General features: G+C 43.8%; 2 protein-coding genes across 2 annotated transcripts in view; both read right to left on the bottom strand.

Annotated features, from left to right (window-relative positions):
• LOC139533840 (uncharacterized) overlaps positions 1 to 7,329 on the bottom strand; it is a 29,498-nt gene extending 22,169 nt beyond the window's left edge. Inside the window, exons 1-2 of the mRNA XM_071332279.1 lie at positions 7,092 to 7,329; positions 1,709 to 1,907 (exon numbers count right to left, since the gene is read on the bottom strand). Of these exons, the coding sequence (XP_071188380.1) occupies positions 1,709 to 1,900 (192 nt within the window). The 5' untranslated portion in view covers positions 1,901 to 1,907; positions 7,092 to 7,329. The remainder of the gene's footprint in view (positions 1 to 1,708; positions 1,908 to 7,091) is intronic.
• A 2,634-nt stretch (positions 7,330 to 9,963) lies between these two features.
• LOC139533839 (keratocan-like) lies at positions 9,964 to 17,045 on the bottom strand. Its single transcript, XM_071332278.1, has 3 exons — positions 16,897 to 17,045; positions 11,048 to 11,928; positions 9,964 to 10,880 (listed from the first exon to the last, which is right to left on the bottom strand). Exons 2-3 carry the CDS (start codon positions 11,913 to 11,915, stop codon positions 10,711 to 10,713), a joined length of 1,038 nt encoding a protein of 345 aa, XP_071188379.1. The 5' UTR covers positions 11,916 to 11,928; positions 16,897 to 17,045; the 3' UTR covers positions 9,964 to 10,710.
• Positions 17,046 to 19,035: the final 1,990 nt, after the last annotated feature.

Raw genomic sequence — 19,035 nt, 5'->3', positions numbered from 1 at the left:
ACCTTACCTGGTTGTATGCTCCCCGTCGCCCGACCAGTGCGGAGAGGTGGAATAACCCGCACCGGGCTATGTAGGCGAACCGGGGACACCATGCGTAAGGCTGGTGCCATGTAAGCCGGCCCGAGGAGACGCACTGGTGGCCAGATGCGTTGGGCCGGATTCATGACATCCGGCTCAATCCTCAATCTGGCCCGGCCGATACGAGGAGCTGGTATGTACCGCACCGGGCTCTGAACACGTACAGGAGACACCATGCGCTCTACTGCGTAACACGGTGTCTGCCCGTACTCTCGCTCTCCACGGTAAGTACAGGGAGTAGGCGCAGGTCTCCTACCTGACTTCGCCACACTCCCTTTTATCCCCCCCCCCAAGAAATTTTTGGGGTTTCTCTTCGGGTTTCCAGCCTCGCTTACGTGCTGCCTCCTCATATCGCCGCCTCTCTGCTTTCGCTGCCTCCAGCTCAGCTTTGGGACGGCGATATTCTCCTGGCTGTGCCCAGGGTCCCTTTCCGTCCAGAATCTCCTCCCAAGTCCACGAGTCCTGTTTTTTTGGCCGTTGCTGCTGGTTCCTCTCACGCTGCTTGATCCTTGGTTGGTGGGTGGTTCTGTAACGATCGTCTAATTCCTCCTCCTCGGATGAGGAAGAAGAGTAAGGGTCGGACCAAAATGCAGTGGTGAAGGTAGACATAATGATTTATTAAACAAAACCGAAAACACGAAGAACACTAGAGAATTACAAAAACAATAAACGACGTAGACAGACCTGGACTTGAGAACTTACATATAACGAAGAACGCACGAACAGGAACAGACTACATACACGAACGACAAAACGAAACAGTCCCGTGTGGTAGACATATACGGACACAGGAGACAACCACCCACAAACAAACAGTGAGAACACCCTACCTTAATATGGTTCTCAATCAGAGGAAACGTCAAACACCTACCTCTAATTGAGAACCATATCAGGCAACACATTAACCCCAACATAGAAACACAAAACATAGACTACCCACCCAGCTCACGTCCTGACCAACTAAACAAAGTTAAACAAAGGAAAAATAAGGTCAGGAACGTGACAGAGTCATGAAAGAGGAAGACATCACAAAACAGTTCTGAGATCTGGGACTTGAAAAAAAAATGATCTCAAAACGATACATTTTGCAGATAAAAACATATAGTCCCAAGTCCTTGGGTATTGAACTCTTCCAATGATTCAGTAATGCAGATTCCATCATCGAGGCTCAGGATACTGTAGGGTGTGCGCCATAATAAGTCCCCATCAACGAATTAACACACCATCTTCCACAAGATAGAATGTCAATGCTTTATCCACCAACTTACATGGCACTTTGACATTGACGTCTGAGTCGGGAAATGGAGCTAGCAAAGTGCAGGCAATATCAACCAAGGCAAAACAGTACTGTGATACGTACAATCTACAAAATTCTAAGTAATACATTCACCTTCAAAACATAGGATGTCTATGATGTGAGATTCCATCCTCTGTCACTGACCTGTCATAACTGAGTCAGTGTAAGCTATAGTAAGTAATCTGCTAGTTTCTTTCATCTATTGTACCGATTAGTGATTGCTTCAAGGACGTGTGGATAGAGGGATACATTCTTAGAATGTTCAAACGGGGTCGGAGGTCAAATCTCAGCATCTCTGTCACCCATCCCTCCAATTTCCCCCCAGTATCTTACCTGAGGTTCATCAATAGTCAGTCCATCTTCATAATCATAGACATCCCGATTCTCCAAATTCAAGTTTTCTAGATCCACATCATAATTGGAGCTGTCGTATGAGTCTAATCCCACCTGCCGGGCAAATCTGGGGTTGGCCACCACTGCTTTGAGGACGAAGAGTCCCAATATGAGGCTCGCCAACATCCTCATAGTCCACCTGGAAACACAGGACACGAGAGATATGTCAACCAAGCACTGAACACAGAGAGTGAGATCATGAACCCTGAACCCAACCTGAACACTGATAAAGAAACATTTGATGAAGCGTTCATAGTACACAAAGAAGACATATTGATTAAACCTTCAGTATATTTTATTTTACTGAGGAAAAGGGATTTTAATATTTTTTTTACTGAGGCTTAGATTCAAACATTAGCATAATCTTATGAACCAACCATAAGAAATTAGTGGGCATTTACACTACCAGTCCAAATTTTGAACACCTACTCATTAAAGGGTTTTTCTTATTTTTTTACTTTTTATGATGTTCTACATAGTAGAATCATAGTGAAGACATCAACACTATGAAATAACACATATTGAATAATGTAATAACCCAAAAAGTGTTAAACAAATCAAAATATATTTTATATTTGAGATTCTTCAAATAGCCACCCTTTGCCTTGATGACAGCTTTGCACATTCTTGGCATTCTCTCAACCAGCTTTATGAGGTAGTCACCTGGAATGCATTTCAATTAACAGGTGTGCCTTCTTAAAAGTTAATTTGTGGAATTTCTTCTTAATGCGTTTGAGCATATACAGAAGTTAGCCCTATTTGGTAAAAGATCAAGTCCATATTATGGCAAGAACAGCTCAAATAAGCAAAGAGAAATGACAGTCCATCAATACTTTAAAACATGAAGGTCAGTCAATACGGAACATTTCAAGAACTTTTAAAGTTTCTTCAAGTGTAGTCGCAAAAACCATCAAGCGCTGTGATGAAACTGGCTCTCATGAGGACCACCACAGGAATTGAAGACCCAGAGTTACCTCTGCTGCAGAGAATAAGTTCATTAGAGTTATCAGCCTCTAATGAACAAATTGCAGTCCAAATAAATGCTTCACAGAGTTCAAGTAACAGACACATCTCAACATCAACTGTTCAGAGGAGACTGCGTGAATCAGGCCTTCATGGTCTAATTGCTGCAAAGAAACCCCTACTAAATGACACCAATAATAAGAAGAGACTTGCTTGGGCCAAGAAACACAAGCAATGGACATTAGACCAGTGGAAATTTGTCCTTTGGTCTGGTGTCCAAATTTGAGAATTTTGGTTCCAACTGCTGTGTCTTTGTGAGACACGGTGCGGGTGAACGGATGATCTCCGCATGTCTGGTTCCCACCGTAAAGCATGGAGGAGGAGGTGTTATGTTGTTGAGGTGCTTTGCTGGTGACACTGTCTGTGATTTATTTAGAATTCAAGGCACAATTAACCAGCATGGCTACCACAGCATTCTGCAGCAATATGCCATCCCATCTGGTTTGGGCTTAGTGGGACAATAATTTGTTTTTCAACAAGACAATGACCCAACACCACTCCAGGCTGTGTAAGGGCTATTTGACCAAGAAGGAGAGTGATGTAGTGCTGCATCAAATGACCTGGCCTCCACAATCCCCCAAACTCAACCAAATTGAGATGGTTTGGGATGAGTCAGACCGCAGAGTGAATGAAAAGCAGCCAACAAGTGCTCAGCATATGTGGGATCTCCTTCAAGACTGCTGGAAAAGCTATCCAGGTGAAGCTGGTTGAGAGAATGCTTAGAGTGTGCAAAGCTGTCATCAAGGCAAAGGGTGGCTATTTGAAGATAAAATAAAATATATTTTGATTTGTTAACACTTTTTTGGTTACTACATGATTCCATACGTGTTATTTCATAGTTTTGGTGTCTTCACTATTATTCTACAATGTAGAAAATACTAAAAATAAAGAAAAACCTTTGAATGAGTAGGTGTTCTAAAACATTTGACCGGTAGAATGTATGGCAAAGGCTGTATCATCCATCCTCAATCTTCAGAGACAACAAAGGAAGTCACAAATGTCGTTGCTATGTCTTCACTACATGTCATGGCATTCCTACAATGCATATACTGTATATGCAAGCCTTTGAATTTCATAGAGCGCCAACACACACATTGGAAAGTCACATCTCTGCATTAGATACAGCTCTAATAGCCATGGAAACCAATCATATCCAAAGGAAAAGGATTTGTTTGCCCATGTTACAGTATCTGCAGGGCAATTTCATGGTAACAGAGTGATGCTGAGACTAAAATGTATGTCAAACAAAAACCAGTAATTGTAAAGTTAAACAACCCATTCAACTCATTGGATGACTTATAACAATTTCCACAGAATTTTTTATGAAAACACATTTACTTGAAGAACTTTGGTAACAGAATGGCGGCACCAACAGCACAAACAGTCATTGTTACCAAATTTTGCATCTGCAATGTTCTTCGAGTAAAGGTTTTTTGTTGTTGTGTGGAAATCATTAAAAGCAGTCCTTGTGCATATGGTTTGTTTAACTTTGCAGTCATTGGTTTTGTATGACAGATTTGAAAGAGTCTCAGCATCACTCCGTTACCAACGGAGGGGTGTGCTGTGGGTCTGGTTTGGACGTTTGGTTGGTAGAACACACTTTTGAGGTCAGGGAACTCAATATTCATTGCCAAGGTACAGACAGCCCAAATAGATTAAATATGAGTTCCCCAAATTCCCCTGAAACCTCCTTCCTTAAAGCCCGGAGCTTACTGTTGTAAGAGGTGGTGGCCATCTTGGTTTTAATCATTGGCTGCCTGTGGTGTGTCAAAGGTGAAGGGTCAGAGTTGATCTGGTAAATGCTGCTGTACCTGCAATTATATTCAGTGGTGTCGTGGGAACATGTTTTTTTGCTGAATCTTCCCAACACATTGGTTTACAAGGTGCTGGGAAATATGGGTTGTTTCCCCCTGTTCATTTTTGGGGCATTTTGTCTTACTGCTGAATCACTATTGTTTTTTATTCCCTACTAGAAAATGTCACAACATTTTGAATATGTTATCATAAGAAGTTTTTGTTCACTTGAATTGGTGAACATTTATCATGTGTGCTTTATCATGTGTGCTTTATCATTTATCATGTGCGCTCTCTCTCTCTCTCTGTTCTCTCTCTCTCTCTCTCTCTCTCTCTCTCTCTGTTCTCTCTCTCTCTCTCTCTGCTCTCTCTCTCTCTCTCTGTTCTCTCTCTCTGTTCTCTCTCTCTCTCTCTCTCTGTTCTCTCTCTCTCTCTCTCTCTCTCTCTCTCTCTCTCTCTCTCTCTCTCTCTCTCTCTCTCTCTCTCTCTCTCTCTCTCTCTCTCTCTCTCTCTCTCTCTCTCTCTCTCTCTCTCTCACCACCCCCTTGGACGAGAGCTTTGATGCTAGCCTTCAAACTTAATTCCCCACGCACTCCACACAAACAGTAACAATGTCTGACACGACCATCTGTAGGTTATAGAGGACTATCTCTGGACACTAAAATAAAATAGTCCATTCCAGACTGACTGTTGGCTGTGAAGTTGATACTGAGCCCAGAAAAAGAAAAGGCCAGTCTAAATGATGTTCAGTAGATCATTGACAGCTACATTCTGTAATGTGTAGAAGGACCAGACAGCAACGTGTGAGTGCAGCCTCTACAGCAACACAGGGCCTGACTTTGGGCTGAACTGAAACAGGCCGGTCAAAAAAGGCCCTGGAAAACGAGAGGAGAGAGAGAGTCCTTTAGGCCGGCAGGGAAACGGAGAGCGAGGGAAGAGAGAGAGTCCTTTAGGCCGGCAGGGAAACGGAGAGCGAGGGGAGAGAGAGAGAAGTGCGAGAGACGTGGATGAGACACTGGCCCTCAGGGTTAGCTGGAGAGAGTGAGGGAAAATATCACTGTGAGAGAGAGAGAGAGAGAGCGAGAGAGAGAGAGAGAGAGAGAGAAAGAGCTGACTCGCCCCCTCGGCCTTCACAGAGGTTCTTTATGAGTCCACGTCCCGGCCTGTCTCAGCACTCACACTCGAAATTCCACCGAGGTTTGTGGACAGGATGGTACTGAGTTACGACTGCAAGGAAAACCTTCATTCAATGCGCACACACACACTTGCAGACACACACATACACTTAAACACTGACTCACACAAACACCACCCTCACAGAGACACACACACCTAACACACCTATCTTTCAGAAAGAACATTGAGTCTCTATTTTTGGGATGAGTGCTGATAAAAGAATAACAGCTTATTTTAGTCATAAATCCATTATTTGTTGATATGAGGTAGAGAGCCATCTAAATGTGGTTTTATACCTCTGCTATTTATAACAGCACACTTTCTACTCTTTATTGGTGCATTGAGGAAGGTCTGGGATCTGTCAGTTTTCATAATGTCATGAAACCATGACAACGCATGGCAACGGTGAAAGAGGGACTATACTAAAGACAGAGGCTTGCTTTTATACACGCCATCACAGCACACAGTGTGTGTGTGTAGCCTACAGACTGCCTCTGTGTTTTGCTTGGCTCTGCGTTGGGCATTCCTGATATTCAGTGATTTGACAGTTTTTCTTATTCTTCCCAATAGCTGGAAGCAAAGCAGATTTATTTTTGACAGACTTACATACACAAAATTAGCAGTGAGACTAATTTGTGCAAAACTGACGAGCCAAAAGTACAATCAATTACTGTAAATTGAAATTCAGGCAAAATTGTCCCAGTGTTACTAGATCAAAATATGAATAGACCAATTGCCAAATATAATATCTCCAATCTCTTCAACCTGCTGATTCCAATCCAGGGTGCCAATTTCCCTTTAACCCCAATGGTTATTAGAAGGGATCAAAACACTTGATACAACGCGCTAACAATCCAATTAAAGGATCCAATCAAGAACATGCTTAACTTCATCCCTAAAAAGTATGTCAGCCACTGCTCTGTTCAGTATGACATTTGACATCGGATCAAATGTTAAGGTCCCAATTGGGGACGTGTCAAAAGTGCCGTCTCTACTCCTCGAAGTCCCCTGCTCGCCCATACCTGAACGGTCACAATTACCAAGCCAGTTGTGCACTAAGCAAGACATAGGGAAACACTCAATAAATAAATATAATTACTTGATATGATCAGACACTAGACATCCAAACCAAGAATATATGTACAAATCCCAAAGCAATAAAAAAAATAGAATATCAAAACCTCTATCAGCAATTAGCCAACGTGTCCATGCACTGCACAAACCCCTGTGAACAGCACTTTTTAGAGGGGTTCATTTTGCTAGAGTGCCTTGCAAATCCTGCATACTAAAACCCATAACCCATAGTGAAGATAGCACCCAGAAGGCTTACCTCTGTCTCCTGTTTTCTTGAATGGTCCCTTCAGCCGTGATGGAGATGCTGAGGGCTAGGGGACCTGGCCAATGGTGAGAGGTTGCTCAGGGTGCCGGGAAGAGAGAGGGTGGGTGTGTATAGGTGTGTATGTGTGGGTGTGTGTAGGTGTGTATAGGTGTGTGTAGGTGTGTGTAGGTGTGTGTGCTCTGGCAGACCAGAGCAGTGTGCCCTACCTTGCGCGTGTGAAGGTAGAACTGAGAACGATCGGAGGGGAGCGGATTGCTTTTGGTCACTCGGACTTGGGCTGTGCACCCACCCCGTACCATGAACACTTTTCACACACACACACACACACACACACACACACACACACACACACACACACACACACACACACACACACACACACACACACACACACACACACACACACACACACACACACACACACACACACACACAACCTGCTATAACAACAGACACCAGATAGACACACACACACAGAGAGAGAAACAGAGGGACAGAGAGAGAGAGAGAAGCACCCAAATGGACGAAATATCTTTATCCCTAACAAGAGTAGCCTTTATTTTTCTAGAGGGGTGCGTGGCTTAATTAGACCTGCAGTGTGACTCAGAAATATTTGTCTTCCTTTTCATAAGGTGAAACTCTGGCATGTGCGGCTTTCATGTGTGGTGAGGAATCTACGGTGCCCCAGAACACAATGGGGCCTCTGTGAGGAGCCACTGTTAGCACACTGCCGAGAGGAAGTCCCTGCCTGGAAGAGAACGGCCTCAGTTCTCCATACACTGGTATCGCTCAGCTACGTTTCCTCCTAAACACAGGTCAGTTTTATCTTCAATTCCTATTGTTCAAGACTTGGACTGGGAAATCAAATCCTGTATCTGTGGTTAGGTCTTGGTGCAGCACAGTCAAGGCCCAATGCAGGCAGAGGTTGAGATTAAATGCAGATCCAGGGTCAACTCACTCATTCTAATTCCTAATGTTAAACCGATAGGAGGGAAATACAAACTGACCTAGGACCTGCTATTCCTACTTCCACCCAGGCCGGAGCAGTAGACACAGACTGGAAGTACCTTACTAGCTTTCATGTGTCAGTTTAATCGTACGTTTCTGGTTTTCTGGCCTCAATTTTCACTCGACCCCCCAAACCTATCTCTTTCTTTCTCCCCAAGTAACTGGAGCTTTTGCTGAGTGAGAGAAATTGAACTATGCTGGAATGCTGGGAATCGTTTAGAATCGTTGGGAATCGTGCTACACCTGCTACCAGGAATGGTGACATACACTAAGTGTACAAAACATTAGGAACACCTTCCTAATATTGAGTTTCACCCCCTTTTGCCCTCAAAACAGCCTCAATTTGTCAGGGTGTTGAAAGTATTCCACAGGGATGCTGGTCCATGTTGACTCCAATGCTTCCCACAGTTGTGTCAAGTTGGCTGGATGTCCTTTGAGTGGTGGACCATTCTTGATACACACAGGAAACTGTTGAGTGTAAAAATGACCAGCAGCATTGCAGTTCTTGACACACTCAAACTGGTGCGCCTGGCACTTACTACCATACCCCGTTTAAATGGCACACATACACAATACATGTCTCAATTGTCTCAAGGCTTGAAAATCCTTCTTTAACCTGTCTCCTCCCCTTCATCTACACTGATTGAAGTGGATTTAACAGGTGACATCAATAAGGGATCATAGTTTTCACCTGGATTTACCTGGTCAGTATATGTCATGGGAAGTGCAGTTGTTCGTAATGTTTTGTACACTCAGTGTACAGCTATGGTCAGGTGGAGTTCTGATTTTATTAACCCCAGCATGATTCTGAGAAGGGATTGGTTTATGATGGTGGTTAATTGATTCATATTTTAATCTGAGACTGTTACCAGCTAAAATATAAAGCTACAATCAATTAAAAACACCAACCATGAAAAGGAAAGAGAGATTTAGAGAGGGAGAGAAAGTTCTGAAGAAGGCGATATGAAGCGAGAGTGATTAATCACAACTGACATGAGGAATGCTTGCTTCTGGCACACAATAACAATCCCTGTCAATTCTTGCACGTTGTTGCATTACTGACTGTGTTCGCCACTGTTGTGGTATTCCTGCAGGAATAGTATTCTGACTGTACTGTCGATTCCATCGGTCACCAAACATTGGCTATAGCAGAATGGTGGAAATGTGTCCTGAGAGAGACCATAAAGTGACAACACCTTCATGATATCATTACCAGGCCAGCGGCTTGAGACTCTGTGTTTTCTCTGGTCTTCCTCTGGCACTGCTTCCTTGGTGCATATGGGAGTGCATTCTGGGAGATCTTAGCGCTCCAACTATTAAGCAGTAAGTCATAGAGACTACCGCAAATATGCACTCAAAGAATGTGTGGTTTCTAGGTCTCTGTGTGAGTGTGATAGAGTCTCTCTCTGTCTGTGTGTGTGTTTGTTAGTGTGATTGAGTCTCTCTCTGTCTGTGTGTGTCTGTCTGTGTGTGTGTTTGTGAGTGTGTCTATAGAAGGGAAGGTGATTAATGTAACATATTTCTTCCTTCGTTTAATGTTTTTCCAGAAAAATGTTTTATTTATATTATTGACTGTATAAGGAATTCACAACTTAACATGTTCTTAACTAAATGTAAGCATTCCAAAATTGCTTTGGCATTTCCGAAATATGTAAGATGACTGCAAAAAGAATGGAATGGAATGAAAATGGAATTTCTCATTTGAGACAGTGATCAAGAATTCAGTGAATTCAGTGAAAAACAGACAATTAAATAAATTAGCTAAATGTGTAAGAGCACACAGTTGCATGTTTGTGTGGAATAGTATGTGTCTAAAGTTAGCTCAACATATTCATATTCACAGAGAACTTGAAAATAAAAATAATTAGCATTTAATTTGGTTTCAAGTCTGATATCATCAATTCAAGTTATTCTGTCAGAGAGGAGCAGTATAAAATGTTTAAAAAGTATTATTTTGATATTCACAAAAGATGATCTTCCATTCAAAGAAAAAGAATGGGGACAATGAGTCATCAGAAGATTCAACATGCCTTAAATACATACTGTTTAAAACAATATTCCTCTTATCTTGTCCCAATCACATTGTCATAGTAAATTATAGTCTTTTTTAGAGTTTTGGAAAAACACAATTTCAAGGTTTTCTACCACTTTCAGACCAATGTGTGCTGTATTGAAGCAGCACACTCAGACATACTGCACTTTTGCATTAAGCACTTGTGACTATAGGACTAATATAAGGCACAACTAGTGGTCAAAAGACAGTAGTGCAGTCCAATCACACTATCTACAGATCGTCCGGTGACCTTCACCCAACAAGGTTGAGGTCAATTCCATTCCCATTCTACCAATTCAGGAGACTCAATTCAACAACTGAAAATGGCGCGTTATTTTCTATTGACCAATTAATTGCATTACTTCTTAAATTGACCGAGTTTGGTTTGACCCCAACCCTGGCGTCTAATATGTGGTTCTCAACATAAGTATGCAAATGAGTAGTCCACAGATCAAAAATCCATATAGTCACTTCCATTCGTTAGTAATCATCTGCCCTTGGATCCGGGAGACTATAGCTAAATGCGATTGGCTGGTGGAAGTGTATTTCTTATATGATGATGGACCTGAGGAGACGGAAGCACACCATAAGGTCTCTGGGTATTGGTGGCTTGATCTCATTGCCATCGAGACGGAGGTAGCGGAGTTTAGGAGCGGTCTCAGTGACATAGCCCTCCAGAGCATCAGCCGACACAGGGCAGATATCAGATCCATTCACACCTGCAATTGCAAATACACCATCTTAGCAAAACAGTCCTACAACTCATCAAAGACATTTTCCACGGATTATAATAATACAATTATCTGGATTTTAAACCAATCATCAGTTAACCATCCAGTCAGTCAGTCAATGTATCAATGAAACTAGAACCGTGTCAAAAACGTACTCTTAATCTGGTTGTGGTCCAGGTGGAGGTGTTCCAGGCCTGAGGGGATCATAGGAACCTGAGTTAGCTGGTTATGGGACAACTGCAGGTCCAGGATGCTGGACATGTTGAACACGTTCTTGGGCAGTCCGCCGTTTCCCAGCTTGTTGCGGTTGAGCCTGAGGAAGGCCACCTTGGGTAGACCCTTGAAGTAGTCAGCGGGGATCTTCTCAATGGCGTTGTTGTCCAGGAAGAGCTGGGTGATGGTGATGGGGAGTCCCAGGGGCATGGTGGTAAGCTGGTTCTTGGCCAGGTTGATCTGGACCAGGTTGCTCAGGCCCTTGAGGCTCACCTCGGTCACTGCGTCATCCTGGAGCTTGTTCCCCTGCAGTTCCAGCAGTGTCAGCCGATCCAGACCTGAGAACACCCCGGCGGGGATCGTGGAGATGCGGTTGCGGGAGAGGCGCAGCTGCTCCAGGCTGGAGGGCAGGTTGGCTGGGACGGAGCTCAGCAGGTTGTCATCCATGTAGAGGTGGACCAGGCGGAGCATGGCGGCCAGGGCACCCTCCTCCATGCCCTCGCTGGTGATGCGGTTGCGGTTGAGGTTGATCCAGCGCAGCTGCGTGGCGTTGCGGAAAGCATCTGTTGACAGTACGTCGATGAGGTTGTTCTGCAGGTACAGATACCAGGTGTGTGGGGGGATGGTGGGGATGCGCTTCAGAGCCTTGTTGTCGCAGTAGACGGCGTTGGGGAAGCTGGGCGGACAGCGGCACTCTTTGGGACAGGCCTGTAACTGGGCCATATAGTCTTCGTAGGACATGTCCGGGCTCTGGGCCAGAGCGGGACCGACCAGAAGCAGGACGGAGGAAAGGGCCAGGAGAAGCGCCATCTTAACACTCAGCCTGGGGTAGAGGAGAGAGAAAACACATGAGATGAGACTGACTCTTATGCAAAACACAGACACAGATACAAGCACAGACACAAACCCTGAAGACAAGATCAAGAACATGGTTGAACAAACACACCGACCCAAATACACAGATGATGATCTCTGCATGTTCCAAGATAACTCAACATGGATCGGCTTGAGGACTAGGTGTTAGCACTTCATTGTGACCTATCCTGTTTTTTTATAGGCGAGTCTCGTTTCCTCTCACCTTATTTTAGATGAAGTGCTTTCAAGTACAGATAAGCTTATTTGGACATGGTGCATTAAGTGTGCAAGTGTTCATCAAGCTGCCTTAAGTTAATTCACATGTAAACAACAACGACTCCAGGTGTCTCGTTAATTTAGTCCCTTATTGAAAAAACTGCCAGGCCTTCCATCAATGGCTAGCCCAAACTAGCCGTAGCTAGCTTCAAATCTCTTGCATTGACGCAAGGTCATTAGCATTCGAGTTTACATGAAGTTAATGAGCGTTGGCACATCATGTGGTCAGGCCAGCTGTCCACTAGGTCCATGGGAGATTATAAGCTTTCTTAAGGACAGGACGCACTGCCAGGTCAACTAATGGCCTTACACGAATACTTCTGATTGGATGCTAATCTGTCAAATCGGCACATGCAGGAGGCAGTTGAGGTTGGCCTGAGGTTGGGTGCTCCTTTAGGAGTAAAACAGAGCAAACCAAATCCACCTGACTCTGTTGTGGATGAAGCACAATCTGTTACACCTGACATTGGTAATGAATTAAAATAACCACCAACACACCTAGCCGTGGAATGCCGTATAAGCATTTATACATACAGTACACAGATGCGTATAAAAGCAGTTACATTCTCCACGCAACCATGACAGAGAAAGTGTAATTAACCTACATAGTAGAGGAAAAACATGGAGAAAAGAGGAACTGGGGATGATAGTGAGACAGGAAGCCAAAGTGACAAAGAGATTAACAGAGGCAGACAATAACTCAGAGGCATCTAAACTCTGCAATAGCACATCCACCCATCCTGTCCCAGAATGCTTGATTCCTCTCAACTGTCATCTGGTGCTGGTTTAAATTATTGGTGTGTGCTCCACACATTGGTCTGGAACTCATTTTCAACAGGCCTGGTTATGCCATGGATGGGCCCACTTCAAAGACGTGGCCCGCTCACCTGGTTCTGGGGCCCCTGGCACCTCATATCTCACTGTACGGGGCCAAAGATCTATGGAACACCACGTGTCCATGCCTCTAACCTTAGAGACCAACTGTTGGGTTAAACTTTCCACCTGACCATAATTATAGCTGCTAGTATTTAGTTTGGCCAAGGTCAGGAAAAGTTACTTTTACTTATCACATTTGTCAAATGGGAAATTCCTGTTAAGCAAACTGCCGTAAAGACCAAAACTGGAATCCCTCCAGAGCCTCACTCGTTCAAAGCCTCAAAGCCATTCACAAGCTCTGGCTTTTCAGTGCAAGATTGCCTACAGTATAGTACAAATGAACGCAGAAAATCGCCAAATAAAGGTCCAGCCACTCAATGTGCCTCAACTGTCACCTCCCAAAACTGAACTCACATTGTCTTTGTGACCATTAGTTTGCAAGCAAAGTCCCATCTATACCTAATTTTCCTCAAACTGGAAACCCAATTTAATCGTCCCCTAGAACCACACGTACCTTTGAGTTCAAGTGATTTTCCAAAGTCTGTCTTTGCGCCCTGTTTCTGCCTTGCTCAAGAAATGTGGTAGCAACTGCAGTCCCAAACTCAGAGAAACACCGCTCACCTCCCCTGTATTTGTACCATCGGTGTCTTCATTCAATTGGTGGGAACCCTTCATTGACAGTCACACTGTAGTTCCTCTCGGCCAATCAGAGGCCTGTAATCAGAGGTCATAATCCATGCGGTGACATTTTCCTTGTTAAGCCTGCAGCGGTGTGGTAGCTGAGGCCTTGAGACTTGGCCCACTTCAAAATCAGGCTAATACGGGCCTATACTCACTATGAAACCACCCTAACACTTCTGTCCACTCCCCGTTCTCCCACAGTTGGCACTTGGCACCATCTCTCTGTTTATGTCCTTCAGGTAAATGTCCTGCTGAGATCTCTAATGTTCTTAGCGCTAATCAGGCAGCGATGTCTGAATGGAACAACTCAACTCTGTTTGAAAGAAACAAATCTACGTCTCCTCATTTTTCTGTGCAGAATGGTGCAATAGCAATCCGTGTGTTCCTCATAATAGTGACTTGGCCATAAAAACCCAGGAGAAATATGGTCACAGTGTCTCCTTGTGTTGGCATGATAAGGGATATGCTGATGGCCCTCTTTTGGGCCAACTCACGACAATAGGATTATCCTACTCATAACGTATGGCTTTGACAATGTCTTTCAGTCCTTGGTGTTCTGTCTGACAGTTCTTTGAATTGGAATTCAGAGAACTGCAAACAAATTATACACTGCGGGAACAAATTTACTTTTGCTAATGATTCAGATTTGTTTAAATCCTTTCTGATGCGGACCCACCCAACAATCATCTAGCACAATCGGACACAATCAGACTCTGACCTTAAAAGACATCAAACCCAGTACAATTAAGTACACATCGGTCTGTCCAGACATGAGACTTAATGGGGTGGGGTTAGAGTGAAAATAAGGGGATTTAAAAGGTGTAGACTGGGTTGGCAAAGTTAGCATTGGGGTTGGGCTAGCTAATTAAGTTGGGGTGGGTAGGTCATTTTGTTTTGCTCATTCTCATTTCCTTTGAAGCTGCCATAGGCCCACCTAATACCTTGGGATAATCTCATCTGATTGGCTTGTCCAGGTTGGAGCTAGCCTTGATCCAAGATGTGCCACGAGAGACCAATAGGGATCGTCTCGTGTCTGGCAAGCTGCTAGCGCACAATACAGTCACTCCTCAACACAATGCGAGAGGTAGAAACACTCTAACCCCTTAAGAGAATTTAGCTACCTTAAATCCCGAACACATTTAAACTGACTACACTTCAAAGGTCAAAGCGTTAAACGCAAGGTAAATGAATGAACAGTGACTGTGCGTCAATCACGGTGCCTATCTCCTCACAGGTTCTTTTACCTCAATGGGAACAGACACCATGTTGCTCTCACTCAAAAATAGAAAACTCCTAAAAAGACTTAGCTGTTTTCAAAACCTGGAAGTTGCAAATCAGTGATGCATATTGTTTACGTCGTGTCCACTTATAACGAAAATATGTGAGTTTCTGGTTTGGCATATGCAGCATCTCATCTGACATGCTCTCAGATAACGGTCTACAGTTTGTTTGACCTCCATCTCCATCACAAAACACCTTGCTGTTGAAAAGACACCCTCGGCATGCGCCCACCACTCTATAGTGGTATCAGTCTAGCAGAGCTGGTATATCAATTAAGATGGAGAAAGGTGTGGTCATTGCCAGAGTCAAGTGCTCCACACCTACACATCATCCCCAGCTTCCAATTGGCTCATTCATCCCCCCTCCTCTCCCCTGTAACAATTCCCCAGGTCGTTGCTGTACATGAGAATGTGTTCTCAGTCAACTTACATTATAAAATAAGGGTTACATTTAATTTTTAAAATCATCTGTTTCTCTTTAGAGGCACTTACACATCAGCAGTAACTATATAATAAAACTGGTCATGAGAAATGTGCATGAAATCGACACACAATAACAATTAATGAAGTGTTCTGCACTGCAAACCAACTACAGTAACTTGGCAATACTTCAGTCATGTTTTTACCTTGTCTTGATGGAAATCAGATGTCTCTAATCAAATGAAAGATTAGACTGCAGATATGCACCACAAGGGAATCCACCAATTAGGATTTTCATTAGTATAACTACATTACTATTGATTTCATGGCAAAGCGACAACCAAGTTTTCATAATCTCACTGTATTAACTTGTGACTCAGGGCTTCTCACTGTGTTGCAGAATGGAACAAAACAGGATTGAAAACAAATGTTGGCCACTTTCCTGTTTGACAATCTGAAAGGAAGCATGGGAAGGAGTATGATAATGTGAGGTTTCCAGTCAAAGCCAGCTATGTTAATTAGTTAAAGGACTGTGTTTGAACGGGCTTCAGTTGGGTTCAGTTCTACTTGATGACTGCGCTGAAATGAAATGGACTTCTCTCCAGCATTGACCAGAGGACATTCAGCTCAGTTACAGCTGTGTTAAACAAGCCCTGTGTCTACATAAGACTACACGGCTCTGGAAAGCAGAACAATGTCTGGCATTGGAATATCAAACATGATGCCGTTTTGATCTCTGCAGATTTTCCAATAGTATCTATGGATATTTACAAGAGACTGATTATGGAATAAACTCTTCCACTTGAAAAGAGCAGAGGCCCGCACACTGAATATGCTCTCAATTTACCACCTGCTTTTGACCTGACAAAGTTCAGTGCTGGATTGAACCGTTGCCAGTAAAAGGTGGTAAATTGGGAGCATATTCATTATGCAGGCCTCTGTTCTTTTCAAGTTGATTTCTTCAGCCCAGCACCTATGTTTTTAAGGATGTGTGTATGACCACAAACATTTCTATAAACTCTTCCACTGCTATCATAATCAATCTGTTACTGCATTATTTCTTTCCACTAACAAACTTCAAAACATACTTTTCAAGGGAGACATTTAACTAAGAAACAATCTGTGAGTACACTTGTGCCAAAAACCTGTTCTAATTCTAATTGAATGGCACACCACCTGCAAGACTGCAGCAAACTGCACAAAATACAGCTTGATCACTTGAACGCATTGTTCGTTTTTGGAACAGAAACTGGCACGCAGCCCAAGATCAAAGGTAAAGACCAAAATACTTCTCATATCAGTCTCTCCAGATGTAAATAATGCCCCCCAAAAGAAAAGAACCGAAAAGGATGACCCATCCACACCCCTTTTAGCCTTTCACCTCTCTTCAGGAAAAACAATACCTGCTTCTCCAAACGGTGTTTGTTGGTAGTGTATGGCCAGGTGATGCTTGGCTCAGGGGTAGTAGTGGTCGTCTGGTCCTCCAGTACTCTTCTCTGGTGCTGGTCCACAGTGCTCTAACAGTCTCAGTTGCTCCCTGCGACCAAGGAGGAGAGAGAGAGAAAGCCCTATTAGATTCTGTATTGTTTTTAATATTATTTCCTCAAGGCTGTACCTTTGACATCCACTGGTGGAGCAGAGAGAGGGTGTGTGTGTGAGGGTGAGGGTGGGGGGGGTAAGAGTGGGGGTAGGGGTGAGGGTGGGGGTGTGTGTGGGTGAGGGTGGGGGTAGGGGTGAGGGTGTGTGTGAGGGTGGGGTGTATGGGTGAGGATGTGGGTGAGGGTGGGTGTGTGTGTGTGTATGCGGGTAATGGTGGGGGTATGGGTTTGTGGGGATTGTCTTTTTGGGAGTGTTCATTGGCTACTTGTCACCAGCCCAGCATACAGCAGGTTTTTAAAGGACCAAAGAGTTTGGTCTGCTTTGTGTTTTAATTTTTGTAATGGAAAAAAATATGATGATACTGGTATTGTCCTGGCCCTAGCTGGAACGTCGGCCTGTACCACATCATCATCGCCATAGCAATGCACATGACCTCTTCATAGGTTATGTTTATCATAGTGTCAGTCCAGGACTGAGTGGAGCTTAGGGAATCGTTCAGGTACCTTGATAACCAAGAATGTAATGCTACTGAGTACTGACACTCACAGGCACTTAGTGACACAAACAGAGCAACATGCATGCACACACACAAAGAACATTGACAGGGTTAACACTGTAACAACTCTACCTCTCTCTCTATTCTCCCCCTTCATCCCTTCAGACCCTCTGTTTATGTATTTATGTATTCTGCTCTCTCTCTCTCTCTCTCTCTCTCTCTCTCTCTCTCTCTCTCTCTCTCTCTCTCTCTCTCTCTCTCTCTCTCTCTCTCTCTCTGTTCTCTCTCTCTCTCTCTCTCTCTCTCTGTTCTCTCTCTCTCTCTCTCTCTCTCTCTCTCTCTCTCTCTCTCTCTCTCTCTCTCTCTCTCTCTCTCTCTCTCTCTCTCTCTCTCTCTTTCACTCTCTCTCTCTCACTCTCACTCTCACTGAGCAGAGCGGGGACATCTGGACCCAACATCTGGATCCGGCTGTCTGTGGAGAGAGAGAGGGAGAACGAAACGGGGAGATGGAGAATTGAGGGGGCGAGAGAATAGAGAGATATGGGAAAGAGAGCAGGGCGAAAACTTGCCCCCAAAGTTTTCTGAGCAAAAATTATTTTCATTGTTGGATATAAGAATATAAAAACACCAGGAAATCAGTGATTTTAATTTAGGAAATCTCTTCCCAAGTATTCTCATGCATAGTACAGAGACACAAGATTTAAAAGGATTTTGTTTTAGTCAAATATTTTATCTGTTTGGGCTTCTTGCAATCAATTTGCAGTCTACAAATGATTTATAATTACAGTATATTCCAGCCCCTCGACCATACGCTGAATCTAGTTGATGATCCCAGGAATTGACTATTCAGACAGAGAAAATAGAGAAAGGAGGGAGGGAGAGAGGGGAGACAAAAACATTTACCAGAGGAGGAAAGAAAGAGCAGAGTGAGAACAGCTGGAGAAGGTGCCTAGGATCGGCCTTTGAGCCGAACGTCCTGGGCAGGCAGCTGATTAAACTTTCATGAAACATTTCCAAAGGCAGGGAAGAGGAAGTGCGTGCCATGACTTTATGAAGGGCTTTATTGTCTAGACACGGCAGCAAGAGCTCCAAGATATTCTCCAACGGAGGAATGGCGAGGAGGAAGAGGAGGAAATTATATTGGATTTGGGATCAGTAAGAATGGTTGTGCAAAAACACAATAAGACGTGAGCAATATTGTAAAGACTAATACGATGCGTGTCATCTAGATAATTTAGGGGTTTTATAAATCCTGCCGCCCATGCTTCAATTGGTTCAAATTTCTGTAGGACGTCATTTGAGGTAGGTCTCTTGTTTAGGTCAAAGAATATCCAGGAATATTCTAGAGTGACTAGACATATAGAAGCACCGGCAGAGTAGCACTCAGTCTACAGTGAAAGAAAACCACTGTGTCAAATATAATATTGCCCTCTCAACGATACTATTT

Source organism: Salvelinus alpinus, chromosome 11, assembly GCF_045679555.1.
Source record: "Salvelinus alpinus chromosome 11, SLU_Salpinus.1, whole genome shotgun sequence".
Taxonomy (NCBI): Eukaryota; Metazoa; Chordata; class Actinopteri; order Salmoniformes; family Salmonidae; genus Salvelinus; species Salvelinus alpinus.
Note: the sequence above shows the minus strand (reverse complement) of the source record. Positions and strands in the feature narration are given on the sequence as shown.